Source organism: Pimephales promelas, chromosome 23, assembly GCF_988280905.1.
Source record: "Pimephales promelas chromosome 23, fPimPro1.hap1.1, whole genome shotgun sequence".
NCBI classification, from domain to species: domain Eukaryota; kingdom Metazoa; phylum Chordata; class Actinopteri; order Cypriniformes; family Leuciscidae; genus Pimephales; species Pimephales promelas.
In genome coordinates, this window is record NC_142791.1 from 13,542,501 (window position 1) to 13,565,520 (window position 23,020).

The 23,020-nt window shown below is 40.8% G+C and overlaps 1 protein-coding gene across 3 annotated transcripts in view; it reads right to left on the bottom strand.

Annotated features, from left to right (window-relative positions):
* Positions 1–23,020, bottom strand: part of exd3 (exonuclease 3'-5' domain containing 3) — a 43,689-nt gene that overhangs the window by 8,610 nt on the left and 12,059 nt on the right. For all 3 annotated transcript variants that reach the window (XM_039677765.2, XM_089126513.1, XM_089126514.1), the window contains exons 7-18: positions 22,543–22,649; positions 22,388–22,461; positions 21,235–21,273; positions 20,978–21,144; positions 20,614–20,764; positions 20,232–20,430; positions 19,984–20,093; positions 19,659–19,836; positions 19,421–19,584; positions 18,846–19,046; positions 18,155–18,208; positions 17,852–17,983 (exon numbers count right to left, since the gene is read on the bottom strand). In XM_039677765.2, the coding sequence (XP_039533699.2) occupies positions 17,852–17,983; positions 18,155–18,208; positions 18,846–19,046; positions 19,421–19,584; positions 19,659–19,836; positions 19,984–20,093; positions 20,232–20,430; positions 20,614–20,764; positions 20,978–21,144; positions 21,235–21,273; positions 22,388–22,461; positions 22,543–22,649 (1,576 nt within the window). The remainder of the gene's footprint in view (positions 1–17,851; positions 17,984–18,154; positions 18,209–18,845; positions 19,047–19,420; positions 19,585–19,658; positions 19,837–19,983; positions 20,094–20,231; positions 20,431–20,613; positions 20,765–20,977; positions 21,145–21,234; positions 21,274–22,387; positions 22,462–22,542; positions 22,650–23,020) is intronic.

Below are 23,020 nucleotides of genomic sequence, written 5' to 3' on the forward strand. Positions count from 1 at the left end.
AGATTACATCTGACAACGTTAAACATTAATTTATTAGTTTTTAAATTTACTGCAAATCAATGCTGGATGACAGCAAAGGGACTCTAAATATAAATATGAATAATGGGATACAAGCATGCACAATTAAATATCCAAAATTGACCATTATGATAAATCCCTTATATTGGTGATCATCAATAAGGTACCAATATATTGTGCAACCCAAACCGGTAAATATACAAGAAAAATAGGTAAATATAACTGCCTAAAGAAAATATAAGAAAGGGGCGTTTACTGATTTTCATTGTTGGCCAAGCAAATATTTTGACAAGAAGCAAAAGGATAGAAGGGAATGATGTGGATGGCACTTAAGGAGTTTAGTGAAAGCAATAATAAGACATGAGTTTTTGTTCTAAAAGTTAATGAAGAACATTGAGGGTTTTAAAGATGTGTGGAATTTTGATGATGTATTATTGTAGATGAAGAGTTATTCTTCTCAAATTGTACTGAATGTTGTTTTTTCCTTTTTTGTGGAGGGGGTGTTTTGAATGTTTTTAGCTAAGATGTAAAAAAAACTGTTGAAATAAAGTAGCTTCAAAAATCTCTCTCTCTCTTTACATATATACCATAAAGTGTATACAGAGGCCAAGGTAGTCATGTCGCAAAGTCTTCCCACCACACCCACAGTAACTCGCTGCGGTATTTGTCCCGTCCTGTCTCCCAGTGTCTTGTCATGGGAGCGCCACCACTTTCTGTTGCGCAAGCCTCGTGCTGCGTTTCACACCTCTTTCTTTCCCTTGCTTGCTCTCTTTAACCGACACACTTAAGCATGTTCGGAATGCTATTGTGAAGTCTTCATGATTCATCCCCAACTGTAAATATTGACTATGGCAGCCCTTAAGGGGGGGGACGAGCCTGAGAAAGTTGTGGGATGACTGGTGCCTGGCCCACTCCACCGGGCACCACAGATTTCAGACCCAGCAGGCTGACAAAAACAGTTTCCAGACCACAGGGTGGGCCAAAACCCAATATTGAAAACCATCCTTCCAAGTAAGCATCTTTCCCATTGCCCCTTGGCACTTAGGACCTTAGGACTTGGCACTCTACCTACGGTTATTGAGCTAGCATAGATTTAACTATTATCGGCCATGTGCAATAAAGGTCTACATTGATCCCAGTGACACAACTCTCATACCAGGTAACTGTGTCACAAAGGTGCCGACAGTATCAAACTCTGGAAGGCAGTTTAGCAAACATGAAAGGCTCATTGTGCCGTGAAATAAGAGTGCAAATGAGGACCAATGAGCTTGATTTTCTGACTAAGATAATCGTGCACGCACACACACAGCATGGGGGAGATAAAGTGAAATGAAAGGGCGTGAGGGGAGAGAGGTCAAGTGCTAATGATGCTGGATAAGACATGAGAGCCTGAGAGGAGAAAGGCAACTTCAAAGCAACCCTTCTCCAAGGAAAGGACAAAAACGAAAGGCTTTGAGATGGCAGCAGGGGTGGACAAAAAGAAGTGTGAGAGAGAAACAAGAACAAGGGTGTAGACAGGAAACGGGACAACATGGTGAACAAAAGCCTGGGGGGAAAGACACCGAGGGGAGGGGAGATGAAGTGGAAACGCTGAGGTAGAGGAGTGCTTGGGGTTGGGTTTGGGGTTCATCTCGGGTGTGAAAGCGATGAGGTGAAGCCTAAAAAGGCCTGAGAGAGTTCCTGTGTCACAGACCCCATCGGCAGCCCTCGCCACCCCTCCTTCCCTCGCGTTCTGGTCGGTCCTGCTAAATTCCCCCAGGGCCAGAGGCTGTCCCTTTTCAGTCTCCTGTGACACAGTCATTATGAGTGTGGGAACTGAATTTGTCCCTCTCACAGTGCCCCTGCAAGCCTGTTGCTCCGCCCCACCTCAGTCCACCATCACCCCCACCGGCTCCAGCTCCGTTTGCCCCCTGATATCTCTGAGAGCTGGACCCCCGTAACCCCACTAGCTTCCCCGGCCCCCCTCTATGTAACAGAGCTGCTATCTCTTAGTGCAGAGCTGTCTGTCCCGGTCTCCGTCAAACACCCCACCCCCTATCCCAATCATCCTCCATCCTTGACGCTATCTCCTCGCCGATAACCATGGGAACCACTCTGTGGGAACCGGCTGGACCGGCCTGGCTCACCAAAATAGACAGCAAAGACTGAGGGGAAAAAAAAAACGGTGAGAAAGAAAATGAGAAATACCTCCCAGGGGGAGGGTTTAAACAGACGGACAGAGACAGGTACGCAACCTGACCAATCAGGATCTGGCAGGGGAAGGTAAGAGGGGCGCGGGAAAGTTTTCCTACTGAGTTTGTCTCTTTGATTTCAGGCTCTTTGGGCCACTGCTTTTACACTGTGGCTTTGAGGCCATCAGTGTCCCCTCTCTTTGTAATGGAGATCTTCAAAGTTACTCAAAGGAGAGCAGAAATCTAGAGATCAAACGTGGCAGGCTATTGAGAAGAAAGTCCTATAAGAGCCTGGGCAGGTAATGAACATATCCCAGCATGCTTTGGCTTGCCAACAAACCGGCTAATATCGCAAGTTCAGATGATATCACAGGGGGATCTCTTTTATCCATTAAAAGGTGAAGCGGATGAGGTTAACCTTGGCACCTCCTCCTTTTCCTCATGCGCAAGCTTCACGGATGCACTTGCGTAGTTCCTGTGAGAAAACCGAAGACAGGGAGGGAAAGAAAAAAGGGGCGAGTGTGCATCTTTTCTTGCCTGAATTTGGCTATTTTTCCCTTCCAATTTTATTTGACGTCGTTCAGTGGTCTAGGCTCTCCCAGCTCTTTCCCAAGCCAGAGAGGCTGACCCCCATGTCCGTATACCTCGCCTGTCCCACAGGGGGCTGCTCTTCGACCCTTCCCACCCCTAACTGCCCAGTAGTCCCAAAGCAAACAGACTTCCAACCCTCGATAACATCAGCCGGATCAGACACAGAGGAAGCACTGCCAGTCTCTGTTGACCCCCATTCCCAAGCCCGACTCAGGGCGGGGTGCAAGCAACGAGTGCAGTAAAGTAAAAAATTGATTAAATGTCTTATGTATAGCACTACGTTCAGCACTTTCACTCACTAACCACACACAGGCACACTACGGGTTGCCAGTCCATCCCTCATTAACACACACAGAAACAAATAATCATTAACAGTGGGGCTCCTGAGCTGTTATAGTTCACAAGGCTTCACTGGGGGGCCCATTTCAGAAGGCCATCTACACTGTGCAAAGTGCAAAGACCAGCCATGCAAAAATAATCCATCAAGTTCAACAACATGTCCATTGACACTACGCAAACCACTATTAGCTACAACAGATAGAACAACCCTATTAACCTTAGAAACTGCTCTTCAGTGCATCAGCAGCACTAGTTAGAAGCACATCCATCAAATTCTTGTTTCAAACATACTGCATGTAAGATTTAATGTGGGAGGCATAACACAAGGCCCATTTTGAGTAAACCATTGTTCCTTAGACAAACGACAAATGTATTGGGGAAAGTGAACTTGGCCAAACTGCTAATAAGGTGATTTTTAGTGGATGTATGACATCAGTTCTCACCAAGGGTAAACACAAATGCTTAACAACTAAAATGTTATTTTTGAGGTTTTGCTTGAAAATGTTTCTTTTTCTTCAAAATAAACAGCAATTACCTTAAATGTAAATGTTTTCGGTGAAAAATTATGTTGTTCAAACTGCTCTATTGGATAAAATATGGATCAGGGCTAGTAAATAAGCAATTTTCTTGCTTAAAAAGTACGCTTTGTGGTTTCTTTGTTTAAAATAAATGTCTTTTGGTTTTATATTTTGCCATCTAATTCAATGCCAATCGAACATTTAGGGACATTCAACATTAAGCGTGACATACTTTTTAGGCCACTTCGAGGTCCTCGTTTAATTTCAAGTGACCACGGCATAATTTAGATGACCAACTAAGTCTCAATTAGCTGCTCAGCCAGAGCAAAGCAAGTTAGCATTTACATTGGCAACGGCAGGCCATTCTGCAGAGCTACAGGGAAGCCTGCACGTAGCCCTGCACTTTAGAGGCATGCTGTGTAGGTTCATGAAAGACGAATGGAGATAAAAATGGACTTGAACGATAGATTAACTAAAACATAAAACAGGCGGAGAAAACATGGAAATTTGTAGATAAATTCTGGGGATGGAAAAGCTGGCAGATATACACACATGGTGACACAGTCGGTCTCCCTTTCACAGTAAATCATGGACACACACATGATGCCTTCCTCCTACACGCACACACTCCATTCATAAGAATGACTGCATTGAGCAACCCTCCTTGAGTACAGCTCATAAAAATTCCAATCAAAGCACACTTTCACACATTTTTTTCAAACAGGAAAAATAAGAGTGGAGACGGAAAGAGTGAAAAAGACAATAAATTCTCTTTTTTGGTAATCCTAGGTAGGTATTCTTTAAAATTCTTTACAGTACATGAAAGAGGTAATCATTCAATACTAAAATCCGATAGTATTACCATCTAATAGCATAACAGTACCTAATACCTTAAAAGCAGCTGGATCTTATGCCAGCATACATACTAACTGTCCTGTATTGACTTGAGGACTACAAAAAAATTTAGCAACTACAAAAAAGTTCTTAAAAAAACTCAATTCGCAATTGAAACAAAGTGTCTGATATTAGCATGGTATTTCTACGATAACAGTGCAGCGCTCTAAAGCCCAAAATAATCTTTGGTGTTTGCGTATATGCTAGGGTACGCATACAGCTACAAGGGCTCGGTATCGATTCAGATGTTCAGCACTAAATGAATGACAGGCTCACCGCTGTAACATCGCGAAATGGTTAAGATAAATAATAGGATGAAATCTTGTAATAAGATTAAAGACAATCAGATATTATGCTCAATGTTTGCGGAAATAAACACAGACAAAAAAGATCGATTCGTGGCTTTTGAGAGTCGATATTGAATCGACCACATTTAAAAACGATAAATCAAAAAAAATCTTTTTTTTACCCAGCCCTAACAGTGACCATGAAATAAATCATTAGCATAGTACACGAATACTGTGTGCGCATACTTCCAGATATGCAACAAACAATACATAACAAGCAACAAACTACTGGAGATGCAACAACATTAGTGTGTTGTCGAGCACTTGTGTGATGGGGTTAAGAAAAACACGCAACTATAGTTTAAGCGAGTACAAAGACATTTTAATTGTCATAAACAATAGCTACCATTTCAGTCTTTGAGAAGCTCAGTAGAAGGGATATTGCACACAAGATGTGTGGACTACTTTAATTTGCTTCTAGTTGAATGTCTCCATTTGCATTCCAGGGAAACGGCATACAGGTTTGAAAGTAAATATTGATTGTGATTCAAGGCAAAATAATACAACTGCTTTAGAGACAGTAACTTACAGGAGGAAGGTAAAGCATGGTCTCACTTTAATCTCCAGGTCTGTATTTATTACAACAGCACTGTTTCATACTGCTATTGACTACGCTGATGTGAGCTGTATATTAAATGATGTTTAAAGAATGACAAACTTCAGAAAAAGTGTCGGAGCATCAAATGACCATGACAGAAGCCTAAAACCTGAAAAGAAGGCAAAATTTGGAGAATTCCTGAAGGTCAATTATACAAAAGCACGCACACACACACACACATTGACTGTGTTTGTGTCTGAGCTTCTCTTCCGACACACATATTTGCGTGCTGTATGGAAGTGATGTATGGTTCTGTCTCTCGGTGAGGTGAAAGAGTGCGGCCCCTCCTCTCTGAACAACATTAGCAGGCCTGTCTGCCCCGGGCCAGTTCTCATGACATCATCGCTGCACAGGAATGCTCTCAAGCAGAAAGCAGCGAGAGGAAGAGCTCATTTCATCTCTCGCTCTCGCTTTCCCTCTCTCATTCCATTCCTATCTCTTTCTGAAAAGATCAGTCAATCATTTACCCTCCCTTTCCCTTACTTGGGAAGAATTCTCCCTCTTCTTATGTTCACTGTATCTTTCTCCTTTGTGTTTTTTTCTCATAGACATTCATCAGCTCTCATTTTGCTAAAGCAAGCATCGCTTTTATTATTGTTCATACTTACAGAGTTATGCATAACTCGTCCCATGGCATTCGCTGGTGCAAATGATCATGTAGCTTGATGGGGAGAGGTATGCTATTACTTTTCTAATAGATCAAACTTTAAAGAGTTTGGTCTATTAGAAAGATTTTTCGCATGACGAATGATAAAAACGGGCTTTCTGGTTGTGGAGGGAACATTTGGCGTGACTGAACACGCACTCAAGCGAATGCAGAGTTCATTAACTGGAAAGCTATGAGTTTTTGTGGTTTTACTGGTGTGTTAAAATGAACTTTTGGGTTATTTTCAATTTAAGTCTAGGGACAGTGTGTATGGCCAAATCAGAGGCTTAAAAAGCTCATACGTTAAAGGGATAGTTCACACACTCTGTCATCATTTACTCAACCTCAAGTTGTTCCAAACCTGAATGAGTTTCTTTATTGTGCTGAACACAAAGCAAGATATTTTGAAGAATGTTTGTAACCAGACAGTTGACGGTAGTCATTGACTTCCGGAGGAAAAAAATTTAATGGAATTAATAGCTATGTTTCCACCCAAAGTTGCAAATTTAACTTATGCGCAAATTTTGAACATGGATGGAAACAGCAAATGGCAACTGTCTGGTAACCAATATTCTTCAAAATATCATTTGTGTTCAGCAGAAAAAGAAACTCGTGCAGGTTTGTAACAACTTGGTTCCAGGGTGGGTAAATTCATTTTTGGGTGAACTATCTCTTTAAGCTTGTATTTTTGTTAAAGTACTAACATGAACTCTTCAGTGGAAACATGTTATTTCATTTGTTGAGTTGTGAAGTTGTGTTAAAGATGGTTAGAATATGATCTTCATGATCTTTGACACATTTTTTTGTATTTGTACAGATTTTAAGGATCTGAAGATGCGTTTTAAACATTTTTAAAACTTGACATGTTGCCTTAAAGTCACGATATGAAGGAAATGGCGACAGATCACTTCTGACATATTGTGAAGTGAAACAGATTATCGTAAAACTTGGTTCATTCATCGGTTGTTGATTGGATGAAGGCAGATCTGAATGTGAGCCTGCAGTTATTCTATGAAAGGAACGGGTTTATGGGGGCTAAGGGTGTTCACCCTTGTAGTTCGGTTTGTTTGGTCCAGACCAAAAAAAAAGCATTTAGTTCTGGTCCGCTTAGTGTTCACATTGGCATCTTAACAGCGGACACCGAAGATACTGAACCTAAAGGAATAGAGATATGTTCACAACCCGATTGGTTGGCTTTTATTAGGTATATTTCGTGTCGGAACTTACCGAACATCCAAAACAATGCTGTGTTCAGGGCTAAATGTTCTCGCTGTAAGAACGTAGCTAGATATAATGGTATTTTGAGCAGCTGAGAACTCGAAGTGTTTATAAAATGTGTAAAGGAGTCAAAACAGCGCCAGGAATCCCTCCGTCACACAAATACCTGAACTGAAATGTGATGGGCAACATCAGGACTATGATTAGCAAAAACAGGTATTCTTGAGATTTCTGTCTTTTTTTGGGGTCTCATCTTGTGACATCATGTCCTGTCTTTGGTGTGTTCATATTACATTCTAATAGTACCAGAGTTTGTTTGGAAGAGGAGTGAGATCTTTTCAGCATCTCGGTCCTCTTGTTTGGTGCACCAGGGTTCAAATGGCAGCATTCACACTTACTCAAATCACAGACTGATCTCATGAAATGGCGTATGTATGACACTCCAATTCGTTTTTGGAGCGCTATCAACACGTATAATTGCTTTCCAGCATGTTTATGAACGCCGTTGACTTAACGTTACATTACTGTATATATAAATATATGACCTACCCCAACCCCGTCCCTAAACCTACTCGTCACTGGGGTTAATAGCATTTATGAGTCTTCCCCTACCATCCTAGGGAGAGAAAAAAAAAAAAAAAAAAAAAAAAAAACTCCCCAGATGTAGATCTACATTTTGCTTCATTTCGCTCTGACATTTAACGGCATGTACACACGGACATTTAACGGCTTAGACATACACGCGGACATTTAACGGCTTAGACATACATGCGGATAGTTCAAAATGCGTAACACGACACTTGATTCGAAAGTGGTGTGTATGTTTATGCAAAAGTCATGATGTCAAGAGAACAATCTCACCAAATATGCCAAGTGTAAACACACCCCAAATGATTGGAGAAGTCCTTCATACGTCACAAGAGATAAGTCTGATGCTTCAACAAAGGATCGAGTAATGACATTTTGATAAAAAAAAATGTCATGAAAAATTAAACTTGGAGAAATCGTTCACAACAAGATCAATTACATGCCTTTCGATTTAAAGAACCCAATGCTAACTGTCTAAATGCATACAGCTCTAGTGGCTCAGCTCAAGTTAAAATTTTCATCCGTGCTAAGGGACAACATACTACATATGTTGTCCGTAAACATTCAATTGAAAATAACACAGCAGATTTCTTTAATATCCTGTAACATGAACAGACGCAGCTGTGTGTGTGCTCGCAGCGCAAGATCCGTGGAAAATACGGAAATTACGCACTATTTAAAGGTATATTTAGGAAAAGTCCAAGTAAGGGTCCCTCACTGTCTTTCTCTCTGCAGTAGCAGGAAGCAGCTTGGCTCTGACACAATGGCTCACATCAAACAGCAAGGATCCGCATTGCGTTACCAACGCACACATACACACCAATGCCAGTCGGGCCAATCAAAACACAGCGTGCAGAAAGCACAAACAGATCTAGGCAAACAGGACATTCCAGCTGCCGGGTGCTACAGATTCCTCACCGCAGCGAATCGCAGACCCAGAGAGTGAGAGCCACCGGGGGTGCCAACAGGAAATACGCTCCTATTATACATCTCGAATACAAGCACACACACACACAGAAACACACAGGACTCGGAGTACCATTCCCTGACCCTGTCCGCACAGATTGACCCTTTGCACCGGACACACAGACAGAAGTGCAAGTTTGCAACTCTTTCCGGCAAAATGACACATCAGGGGTGTGAAAGTGAGAAAGGTTAGCCACACCACAATGTTCTGCAAGTGTTTACTGGTGGGAAAAGGTGTAAGACAATCTTGACAAGCATCATTGAGCTCATTTCCACTGACTAACAAAAAACATCACATGCACCTCTCCCGACCTATACTAGACTCAACACCAGACAGAACGCCCTCAGTCCGCCGTCAGTAAGCTTAATGACCGTAAATGAACAAAACTGGTACGTTTTCTGAAATAGCCAGATCCAATCACACTGTGTGGCTTTATGCAACTTCCAGAAGTAACACTACATGGGTTGCACTTTAGAGAAAGAACTAGTTTTTACTTTCTCTTTTTTTTACCTTTTTGATCATGATTATAATAATTTTATGTATAAAACACCCATTTATTTTGTTTGAGAAAATAAGTATGATATTGTAAAGATAACAAGGTAAACTAATATTAAAATTAATTAATATTAAATTAATTATTGTTACATTAAACACATTCATCTTTTGCTTTTTTTCTCTGAAATTTTGCGGCCCTGGCTTTTTGGGTCCCCATATATTAGATGTTCATGCCATTATATGAAATTGACAACAGATTATTGTGGTATAATCGATTTCAGATAAACCCGGGGAGGGGTTTAAACTGCATGTAAAACAAAACAAACGCCTACTGGAACACACCCTTATGCCAAAAGTCGAAAATATATTTTCATACGAGTAGCCAGGATCTTGCTCTTTATGAGGGAAGAAAAACAAAGAAAATCAAACAAGATTCCTGTGCCTTTCAAAAGATGTGCTTTATGTGACCTTTTGACCCTTCCCCGTCTTTCAGTCTCACCGACAAGCACAGATTCAATTATTGTCACATTAACTTTCTCACTCACAGTTTCCCACACACAGACACACACACACACCCTGTGGTCCGTACTCTGCTCCGGCGCAGACAGCTTGTCAGTCAGTGTGTCAGATTGGCCCCAGAAACAGGAGTCATTCGCTCATACACACACACACACACACACACAGTGTGGATCGCAGTGGGAAATATTTGGGATGGTTTCCCTCGGAATGTCTTGGCATGTTTGAGGAATGTCTCCCTGCTCTCGTCTCCTCTTTCTTCCTCCTTTTCCCTTTCCTTCTTGCCCTACAGGCAGGGGTTGGGGTAGAGTGGGAAGACAACAGCAAGAAAACATGTCTGTTTTTGAACTCGCTGACCTAGATTGGGTTTTTCCTTCCATTAATATGAAAATGAAACATTAATTGCCACTCATTTTACTTCTGTAATGTTCCATATTTATGAGTAAAGATAATCAGCAAGAAAAAAAAAGAAAAAGGAGGGGTTAAATTTACTGGACGGTGAAAACGAAGCGTCTCTGTATGATAGTCAGTTGGAGGACTGTCATTTCTCAGAGGTGGAGAAAGTTTTTATGATTTTAAATTACAAAGACTAACTTTCTTCACAAACATTTTTTCCCCTTTAGAATAATACACATCCAAAGTCCAAAAACACTCACTGGTGCCAAAAATTAGTAAATAGCTTTGGGGAAGTAAAGTATGGTTTTAGTTTTATTTTACTAAAATAAAAACCCTGCTTCAATGTCACATGATCCTTCATAAATCATTCCAATATGCTGTTTTGGTGCTCAAGAAACTTTTGTAATTATATTTAAGTGTCTTAGGAGTCCACTGTACATGTTTATGACATCAGAGATCCAGCTTGCCCTCCCAACTAATGCCAATATTCCTAAATTAAAATATCTGCCAACACATTTGATTGATATCTGCCCAATATATACAGTTTTTGACTTGTGCGGTCTCCACTCTCACCAGTGAAACTGCTGCTATTTCCATACAGTGAAAGTGGATGGGAACCAGGTCAAGCTCTAAAAAGGGACAAAAACCAGGTCAAGCTCTAAACATACTAACTAACTAAAAGCATGATAAAGCTGTCTATTTGACCCCTGCTCCTGAAACAAAACAATAGCAGTGCTGGATTTTCAATGATTTGTTCAATCTTTTTTCATAATCATAAAAAATCATTATTAACTCAAAATTTTGCACCACAGTCCTATTCACTCTCATCATATGGAAAAGAGCAGCATTGTAGTTGAGACCAGCTCACTCGAGTTCGAGTCGAGACCGAGACCATCGAGGGTCGAGTCCAAGTCGAGACCGAGACCGAGACCAGAGGGTCGAGTCCGAGTCGAGACCGAGACCATAGAAGGTCGAGTCTGAGACGAGACCGAGACCAAAGAGAGTTGAGTCCGAGTTTAGACCGAGACCAAAGACAATTGAGTCCGAGTCGAGACAGAGACCATAGAGGGTTGAGTCCGAGTCGAGACCGAGACCAAAGGGGGTCGAGTCCGAGTCGAGACTGAGATAATAGAGGGTTGAGTCCGATTCGAGACCAAGACCAAAGAGAGTCGAGTCCGAACCGAGACCATAGAAGGTCGAGTCTGAGTCGAGACCGAGACCAAAGAAAGTTGAGTCCAAGTCAAGACAGAGACCATAGAGGGTCGAGACCGAGACCAAAGACAGTCAAGTCCGAGTCGAGACCAAAGAGGGTCGAGTCCGAGTCGAGACCAAGACCAAAGACAGTCGAGTCCGTGTCGAGACCGAGACCAAAGACAGTTGAGTCCGAGTCGAGACAGAGACCATAGAGGGTCAAGTCCGAGTCGAGACCGAAACCAAAGACGGTCGAGTCCGAGTCGAGACTGAGACCATAGAGGGTCGAGACCGAGACCAAAGGCAGTCGAGTCCGAGTCGAGACCGAGACCAAAGAGGGTCGAGTCCGAGTCGAGACCAAGACCAAAGACAGTCGAGTCCGTGTCGAGACCGAGACCAAAGACAGTCAAGTCTGAGTCGAGACTGAGACCAAAGACAGTCGAGTCCGAGTCGAGACCAAAGAGGGTCGAGTCCAAGTCGAGACCAAGACCAAAGACAGTCGAGTCCATGTCGAGACCGAGACCAAAGACAGTTGAGTCCGAGTCGAGACAGACCATAGAGGGTCGAGTCCGAGTCGAGACCGAAACCAAAGACGGTCGAGTCCGAGTCGAGACTGAGACCATAGAGGGTCGAGACCGAGACCAAAGACAGTCGAGTCCGAGTCGAGACCGAGACCAAAGAGGGTCGAGTCCGAGACCAAAGACAGTCGAGTCCGTGTCGAGACCGAGACCAAAGACAGTCGAGTCCGTGTCGAGACCGAGACCAAAGACAGTCAAGTCCGAGTCGAGACTGAGACCAAAGACAGTCGAGTCCGAGTCGAGACCAAAGAGGGTCGAGTCCAAGTCGAGACCAAGACCAAAGACAGTCGAGTCCATGTCGAGACCGAGACCAAAGACAGTTGAGTCCGAGTCGAGACAGACCATAGAGGGTCGAGTCCGAGTCGAGACCGAAACCAAAGACGGTCGAGTCCGAGTCGAGACTGAGACCATAGAGGGTCGAGACCGAGACCAAAGACAGTCGAGTCCGAGTCGAGACCGAGACCAAAGAGGGTCGAGTCCGAGACCAAAGACAGTCGAGTCCGTGTCGAGACCGAGACCAAAGACAGTCGAGTCCGTGTCGAGACCGAGACCAAAGACAGTCGAGCCCGAGTCGAGACCGAGACCAAAGACAGTCGAGTCCGAGTCGAGATCAGAGAGGTTGGATAACCTAAGGTTGGGTCTCAAACCAGACTTAAAGATATCTTCAGGAATATATAAAATATTTGGTGGTAACAATAAAATTGGCACCATACTCAAACAGTAAACCAAATATGCCATGGAATCATGTACACTGTAATGGTAAAAAGGCGACATAGTGGTGTAAAGGTAATTTTATTATAATTATGACTTACAATTATTACAATCAGTAAGTGTTCTTTCACATAACATTGCTGCACACAAATTCTGTGGCTCTTATATGCAAACTGAATTATGGATAAGGCAGACATTTTCGATACATAGTTGAGCTAGAGGCTCCACATCACATCTGACCTGGGTGCTGCTGCATTTGCGTGCCGCGAACGTTATAGTGTCAAGTCATGCGCAGTTGCACACAAGAAAGTCAGCAATCATTGGACGTTTCAATCAAACAACACTTTAAAGAAATATTAACATACAGTAATAATCATGACATATTTTGAATGGGACTCGAGTGGACTCGGGTATAAGTCCGAGTCCTAATACGTTCGAGTACGAGTCAATTTCGAATCAAAATGCACACATTAAAATATAGTCACGAGACCGAGTCAGAGTCTCGAGTACACAACACTGGAAAAGAGTAGCTTTGAAATTTGTTGGTGATCCCCGTTTCCCCCGAAATTGCTTCTTATGGTTTAGACCGCAATGGTTACCAATTACAATGGTGTGAAATGTGCCAAGAGAAAAGAGGAACTGAAATATGATCAATCAGCCAAGAGTGTGTTGCACACTTGCTCTGCTGCAGTAGAACCTTAAAGTTGTCCTGTCTTTTCACATGCTTCCCCTTTTCTCAGCCTTTGTTAGATCAAAGAGGCAGAAATCCTTCTTTCAAACACCCTCTCTCTCTTTCTCTTCCTCTCTCTCCTTCTATCTTCTCACGTCGTTTCGGTTCCTGTTCACACCCCACAGCCGGGGCCCCCCAAACCTCCCCTCCACGGTGCCGTGGGAACTCCTGTGTGAATGCCATGGCAGCGTCTACGATACGAAGAACCTGCCAGTCTCGCATCTAAAAAAAGGGTCGGGAGTCATCTGATGCTGCTGCACGAAGATCAACGAGTAAACGTAGAAAGATCGATTCCGTGGTTTGGATGCCACATCTTTGGAGAGTTCCCCAGAGAAATAGCAGAGATCAAGTATGGGCCCTGCCAGTCTAAATCAATGTGACAGTCATGGAATGGTATGAGAGGGAATGATACGAGAAACATGGTAATGTGTGAGGAATTGTACTGTATTACTGGATAGCAGACAGAGGAGTGGTGCGAGATATGAAGAATATGGTGTTGGTTTCAAGGAATCATTTCCATGTGACCAAAATAAGTGGTTCTTGCTGAAGCAAGCATCACTATTACTGTTGCTCATACTTAGCCTTCTTTGTTCAAATAGTCGAGTAGACATGCTTTTACGTCGGATTTTTTTCCTGGCAGATGATGGAAATGGGAGGGGGAAAATAACAGATTTATAATAAAAGTAGGGACCAGAATATTATAAAGTCTTGGGGGTGGGCTCTATTTACTATTGCCAGTGAGCAACTACCCATACTACCATGACATTAGTGGCCTTTTCATAGTTCCTAGTACTAAATGGCGGAAATACCCACTTTTTGGCATCTTTACATTGCAGGAACTGGGAACGATTTTAGTTCTAGAAATGCCTTTTGGGGGGGGTGCTAAATTAGCTCCTACTTCAGAGTAGGGTCTAACCCAGCACAATAGGAACTACTAGTGACGCTAATTATACGCTAATTTGCCGAAAGCTAAATGGCGTCCGCCATTAAAAAAAAAAAGTGTTCACACACAGATTGTAGCCTTTTTATTTACTCCACAAACCAACTCTACAAACATCGACCAGTGATAGATGGACCTCTCAACATTTACGCTAATGAGAAAATCCAACACGACTTTGAGAGGACCAAGCGAAACATGATTATGCATTCCTGCTCAGCTAGTGACACCATTGGGTATATATATATATATATATATATATATATATATATATACATACACTAAAATCAAGTTCCTAGAACTACCCAGTGCAAAAGGGGCTCATATTAGTGGTGGCTCCTGAGTCGAGCTACAATGAGATATCGTAACAAAAGGCTTTCCTTGAGTACACTAGCCTTCACGAAAGGAGACCTTTACTATATAAAAGAGAAATACCCTTCTGGTCTGTTTTTTCTCTTGTTTTTGGATGGATGGATGGATGGATGAGTTGAGTTTCAAAGCCGAGTTTTCCGCATCATTACTCCAGTCTTCAGTGGCACATGATCCTTATTCTACTAAGATGGTTTGATGCTCAAGAAATATTTCTTATTATTGATGCTGAAAGCTTTTGCTGCTTAACATTTTTGTAGAAACTTACAGTAATTTACAGTAATTTTGGTGAATATGCTACTGACAAAAAAACAAACAAAAAAAAAACATCTAGTCGGATCTCTAATCCATTTAGTGTGGTGACACACTTTTGAACTCAGCTTAGCCCTGATCCTAACTTACACCTGGTGTGGACAGAGAGGAATGCACAGGAAGAGGCTGATAAACTGATAAAGCAGTAAGAGAGAAGACAGAGAGAGAGAGAGAGAGAGAGAGAGAGAGAGACTGAGAGAAAGAGAAAGGATTATGGCAGGGTAGAGGTTAATGATTGGCAATGAGTATCAATGGGCCACACAGGGGGCTTTAGGAATGTCTCTCAGAGCCAGGGGCAAGTCACCCAGCCACTGTTAATCAAAGGACTTTACCATCAGATAACAAAAGGGTCAACTTAGCATGGGTGGGCTTCCACATACCAGCCCTGGGGTGCAACTCCAAAACCGCATTCTTTATACCCCCCCTCGCTCAGAGTCAGCAAGTCATACAGTGTTTATTCCAATGTTTCCATCTCATTCAGAACTTTAAAATGCCACAGTTTGGTTTTCTAGCACAATTTGCTGGTACAATTTGTTCAGCCAACATTCCGAGGTGGATGAAACCTCAGGCAACAAATGGTGGAATGCGACTGTTCCGGATGGGAGCAGCCGGCCACCCGATCAGGAAAGATTGGTGGCCACAAAACTGACACATTTGGGGAAACCACCACCCACGTGGAGCTTAGACGACCCACGTCTGGAATTCAACCACGTTCTCCTGTCCACACTGGCTATAGGTGTGAACTTGGTGTGGTAGAAACTCTTTTGACTGTTATAAGGCGTGTGGGAAATGATACATGCAGAATTGCGCAGTCACTGAGTTTTTAGTACAGTATGTCGCATCAACAGCTTAATGGCTGTGACATAAACAATAATAGGCTGTACTAAGTATTATTAAAATAATAAAGAATAGTTCACTGAGAATTAAAATTGTCATCATTTGCTCATCCCCATGTTTGTCTAAACCCATGTGACTATGGGTGCTCTTTTTTTTACACTAAAAGTGCACATGGACAAACAACGTCAAGCTCAAACAATGAATAAATGGCCGATAAAAGCATCATAAAATGAGTTAATTGGTCATAGAATAAGTTCATAATTGTTTTATAAAAAGTCGGATCAGCTTTACATGAGGATCAGTAGCTATTTATTGAATTAAGCATTCAACTCTCATTCTCACTTTAGCATATTTAAAACTTGTTGCATCACATTTATGCCACTGGAGTTTTGATGCTCCAAGTTTGAACTCTCGAATCCTTAAATTACAAGTGATAAACAACTGTAGACCTGCGGAGGAGCCGGAGGTGCAGCTCTAATGGAGATCAGGTATTACAGCAGGAATGAGTCAGGCACATATCTGCCTCCATCTCTCCATTTGACTCACACCCTAGTCTGTCTCTCCCTTTGTTTTTCTCTGTGTTATCTCTCACTACATCTTTCTGCCTGTCTTCTCTTGCCGTGTTCTCACTCTATTCTCATCATCTCCCAGTTTCCATTTATTCATCCATTGATCATCTTATCAGTATTAGCCAATATTATGTTTTGATAATATAAACACATTTTACTACTGCTCATATTTAACCACAAATTAAATTTAGACACATAACCAGTCTTTTTTGGCTACGGGCTTGATCTATACCTGGAATGATGTGTTGTTTTTTTTTAATAAAAGGAGTTTTATTGTGATGTTTCAAAGCAATCTCACATACAATTTAAGCCGGTCATAGAAACTCTTTGACTTTAACAAGTAAGCAAATATGAGGACCCACCAAGAAAACCCTAGCAACAATAGCACTAGTTAGATCTGGCTACACTCTTCTGTAATTTTGCATTATTTGGCCTTGTTTGGACATATAGTGGTTAAACAGCAAAAGTCCAATGATCGAGCCCTGTGGTACACCACATGCCATGTGTTTTTTTGTGTAGAGAGGCGAGTAGTAATGTTTCAAAGTGATCTCACATATGAATTTAGCCTATCATGGAAACTCTTTTGAGTTGATCCAGTAAGTAATTAGCCAGCAACCACCAAGAGTACAACCATATTAGTGCATCTCTAATGATAACTATGTACCTAACTCTTTCCTTCAGTTTGTCCTCTGTATCCCTCCGGTAATTGCTTATTTCCTTATCCATACCCATTGTCTGATTTCCGATCATCAGTTATGTGAGAGGAAATGCCTGAAGAAAGTTCCTCCTGCACTGTTTCTACATAAAACACAGTGACATCTCAAGCCAATGATTAACAGGAGAAGTGTCACCAGAGAAGCCCTCTATCTCTTTAGCTTCCTTCTGGTATGACAACTTGTGTCTGCAGATAAGACAAAACATTTCATTGAAAAATTTCATTGAGGATATTTAGGTATTTCAAGGAAATTCCAAAACGACTGATTACAGTCAAATAGAATTAATAACGCAATGTTAGTTGGTCATTTCCTCTAAGATCTTTAAAAACAAACCTTGTTCCTCCATTTTGTCAACTTTTCTAAAGGCTCCTGATGTTTGTTTGCACTGTCAGCGCACTGTTTTGTGGTATATGGCACGATCAAAATTTGACAAAGTATGATTGCGATCTATCAATCTCCTTTTATCTTCCCTTTTAATAATGTTGATAAAAGAATGTAAGCGTTCCTTTTCAAGAGGAAGAGGTTTCTTGTCCTAGTGATAACAAATGTAAGAGGCACACACACGCATACGAGCTCGTTTATAGACATGCACAACTGACCTGGCATCGACTGAAGATGTCTGAAGGGGTTAGGCGGACGTGGAAATGTCTGAGAACGTGCACAGCCTGGTCACGTGCCTTTTCTGAGCAGTCCAAAATCAGGCAGCGGCCCTCTCCGACTTGTGACCGTAGCTATTCACACAGATGCACAAATTAAATTCAAGGGAACTGGAGTTTTGTTAAGCTAAAACCTAGCAAGCTTCCGATGAGGCCAGTATTTTAAGGAATCATAGGCACACTACCTATGTAGCAAGAAAGCCCACAGAGCTTGCATGTTTCTTAATACATCAAACACACACTTACTGTTTGGTAGGGTTGACCTGCAGTGAGGATGACACGACCTTCAGCACGGGCCAGCTGGAGGAGAGAATATAGCATAACATGAGAGCAAATACATTACTTTAAAAAATAAAGAAAATAAAGAAAATAATAATAATAATAATTATATATATATATATATATATATATATATATATATATTAACAAATAAATTATTACTTTTTTCAAGATAATAGTAGGGTGATTTAGTTATGTTTTTAACATGACTACTAAAACTGAGATTAATATAATAGAGGATACTAAGTCTTTAAACCTCACGAGGAATTTGCCTTAACATGTTCTTTATGGCCAAATGTGACACAACCTCTGATTTGTCTATTATTAAATAGTAGCAGAATCTATGAGGTTGTAGTCACCCATAGATGATAACCATAGATAAATCTGGATGCTTAACTATGATAGACATTTCTGTTACTTTACATTATTCGGCCTTCTGTGGGCATATATAATTTAGGTTAAACAGGAAAGTTCCAAGGATCGAGCCCTGAGGGACGCCACATGCCATGGAGGTCTATTAAGATTTTTAGTAACTTGTTCTTTCTAAATAAGACCTGAAACAGCTGAGGACCATTACATGATGTCCTACCAGTTTTAAAATTAAATGTAACTAATACAATTACGTCAAATATCAACAAAACGTGACTAATTGTTTCACCTCAGCTGCTACTTTATGGTCATCTGTGTTTTCCAGCATCTTGACGTCCACGCCCAGACATCGCAAAAAACGTCCCAGACCCTGTAGCATGTTATCACAGACCACTCGTAGCTCTGGCGGCGTGATGGTGGGCCCTTGGTACTCCGGATACTTAAAACAGTCATTCTCCACAGACTGGGGCTCGTTCGCCTTTTGCCGAGCCTAAAGATTGGAACACACTCCAACATCATTGGTGAAGATGACATTATTTGACATTTCTAAAGTGTTCTACTGTAAAGATAGTGAGCCACTAAATTGCATCACAGATGAAAAGGGTGGGCAGGACATATAAGATGGCTTGGGTCTTTAAAGAAAATAGTACATTATATATAAAATAGGCAAAAATTGTCTTAAAATGACAGATTTTTAACAATAATTAACAATGTGAGTAATGATAGACAAACCCCTTCAAAAAAGGACTACTGTATGCCACATTTTTAGTTGTTCTCCATTTCTGCATCATAAAAACCCCACAAGTTACAACAGAGTAATTTTCTGTACTACTGGCTCATGACATGGCAGACCAGTGAACTGACCTCTCTTCTTTTAGATTGCTTGTTCTTCCCTTTGGGTTTCTTCTCCTCCCGGCTCTTGGCCAGTTGGGCTGAGGGAATGGAGCAGAGGTCCTCTGGCAAACCATATGCCTTCGGGTCCCCGGAGAGGACAAGGTAGACGTTCAGCAGGCAGTATGCATCAGCGGCTGAAAATAGACACAGAAAGAGAGTAAGAGACGGTTCAAAAACATTATGCTACCACACATGGATTTTGTGTTACCAGCATAGCGGAGTTGGCTGGTCCGGAGTGGCCGGCGTTCCCAGTTGGACAGTTGCTCGGTTTTGTTCAGTGGTTTTCCCAACACCTGCTGTACTAGCAGACTCAGGCCCTTCTCTGCCGGTCCCTCACAAACTTCCACCGACCGACACCCTTTGTTCCCTAAACGGCACCGCTGAAGCTGTCGGGACAGGGGTCATTTGTAAAAAGAATAACAACAGACTCCAAAATAGCAACATGTGAACTTGAATATATGTGCATTTGTTACATTTTTCAGCTAATCAATCCAATCAGAAATAGGTAAGCTGCGGGTCGATTTTAGCAGTACCTCCTGATGGACGTGGAGAAGGTCCAGAACTCCTTCCATCTTCATTGGCTCTTCCCTGAGCTCAGGCCACGTGCTGACCAGACTCCGCAAGTCTCCAGACATCCCATAACCTAGTGAACACACACACAGCAAGAAATGCTATTCAAAGCTCAGGGCAGAATTTCCATATCTTTCCTGATAGGCCACCCACAGTTTATGAACTACGAACAATAGGAAGAATTTACTTATTAAGAATTTTAGTCTTCTACCTAGTTTGATGATGCTCTTGTCTGACAGCAGAGCCCTGATGAAGTCCACTGTGATGCTGTGGTGGCTGATGGCATGGGCACAAATGTCCAGCAGAAACACCTGTTCCTGTAGGGCCAGCTGGATCAGAGCCACGCACTGAGGCGACACCGTGCCAAAACCAGCTCTCCACTCCATGTCAATTCCCACCACACAGCCAGGCTGAAGAAGAGCAAGGAGAAGCAGTTTAAGGAGACTTGTAATGGAAAACAGAATCTTGTTCTTCCCTGTTCTTTAGAAATAATTAAAGTTGATGTTACAATATGAACCGCATCAGTACGCATAGATTAGTCAAATCATAATCAAAATTTACATAAAAGTATATATTAAGTGGCAATGTGTTACCTTTAAAACAGCTTCTCTGCACTGCTTAACTTTATCTAATGTCTCTACAAAGTGGACGTTTTCTCTGGCTAGAGGCATCTGGTAGTATTTTTCCTGATCAGACTGAAGGGGTGTCCAGGACTCCGGTGGGCCGCTCACAGCACACATTTCTCTGTGACAGGAATATACTTGTGAGGGTGATGGTTATGTGTGTGTGTGGAAGCCAAAGTATCTTCACAAATATTGTAACACATAAAAACTTGTGTTAGCAGGTTTGTGTGAAGGTTACCAAAAAAAATACTATTATTGGTACTAAAATCATTGACGGGAGGTCATCACGAGTATAGTTATTTTTTTTAGATCTCTGTGTGTGTGTAATACTTACAGCTCCTTGGGGGAAAGGCTCTGAATTTTGTCCCAGACTCCTATTGGAAGCCTGTTTCTGGGTACGCTGTAATGTGCAGCCCACTGGGCCGCAGTCTGGAGGCTACAGTGTTTAACCAACAGCTGCACCAACTGAACCTGGAGCTCTAGATTACCTTCAATCATGGCCTGAGATCACACACACACACACACACAGTTAAAATGTTTAAAGCTCAGTTAAAATGTTGAAGTTCTGAATCAAACCAGAATAAGTATTACCTGAACATGGTCTCTCCAGTTCTCTTCAGACATACCTTTCTGTCAAATACAATGAAGCAGACACATCACTGCAATACATCACATAAAGTATTCACATTTAGCTTCCGTAACGTGATAGATTTCTGAGTGCACAAAATATTCAGAGGTAAATGAAGGGCAAGACATCACCTTTTTAATTAGGATTTGATTGGTTAGAAAACATTACATATGATTACGTGACTAATACTAATTTATTAAAAAATAACAAAAAAAAAAATGCAACTCATTATTACATATAAAATGATACCTCTTTTAAGATGAGAAAATCAAAAAAAGGAATTTATATCTTAACAAAACTGCTTTACTAATTATTAATAAATTAATGTTTTTTATATTATAAAAAATTATAAGAAAAATTTATATTAAATATTAACACATTATATATATATATATATATATATATATATATATATATATATATATATATATATATATATACATACAAATACACACACACAATTTTATATGATAAATTATATAAATTATCTTTAATAAACATTTTACTTAAATTAACATTAAAATTATATTCATATTATAATACTATTCTTTTATATTTTACATTAATTTAGGCTATATAATTTAATAATATTATATAATATATTGTTGATTTTTGAAAAACCTGTATGCTAAATCAACATCATGTGTAGCAGCGCCACAAAAACCATAAAACAGGACATGATATCTATAGTCAGGGCCTCTATATTAAAAAATATATTTTCACAAGATGATTTGATTTAAGACCAGACAAGGTTAGTTCAGGTTGTCATGCTGTGCGACTCATAAAAATCATTGTGTTTTTGTTGACATTTATTTGTAATAAGAAATACTGCTTGCCTTAAAAATTATATTAATAAACACTGATGAAAATAATGATAAAGATGTACACTTTTATTCAAAGTGTTCATTTATCAAAAGGGTCAAAGAAATATTTTCTTACTTGATGATTACACCAGCGGACATATATAGAGTCACTGAACAGAAACTTTCCTTGGAAACGGTTTTTCAAAACCATATGAATCCAACATAAATACAAAAAGTAGAGTTCTAGGACCTTGACACTTGATGCCCTTATATGTTTTTGACTGATGTGATGCAGTGAAAATGACTCTCTCACCTCAACAAAGGTTTTGTACATGAGAAACCTCAGTGAGTCCAGCTTTCTCTTGTAGACAGAATTAGAGCACAGACCTGTAGAAACAAACGCATAAACATTAAATACACACGCATTGATAAAGATGATGAGAGTGTCCAACAGACTCACACACACACCTGGGTCAATACAGAACTTTTCCATGAGTCTGAAGACGTGCTTACTGAGCAGCTTGGGCTGAATCTGGTCCGTTTGATGCTTAGACAGAACCAGGAATGGGTACTGACTGAAAACACACAACACGTCACAATCACTCAGCAAACTCTGCCTAGATAGACTTTATCATCCACGCCATCATTATTATAATGAATGACTTTTTAATTAATTTCACAGAAGTAAAAATCAGGCATCAAAAGAAGGATGAATGATAAATGATAAATGAGCATTATAATATGACAGAACAAACTAAACAATTATTATTCATTTAATAATAATAGTAATAATAATGACTAATATATATTAGTAATAAATGTAAAAAATTAATTTAATATTTATTCATTTTACCATTTAGTACAAGTGAAATTGGGCATCTAAACATAAAAAGATGGAATGAATTAATAGTGATGGATAAATGAGTATTATAAAATGAAAGAAAAT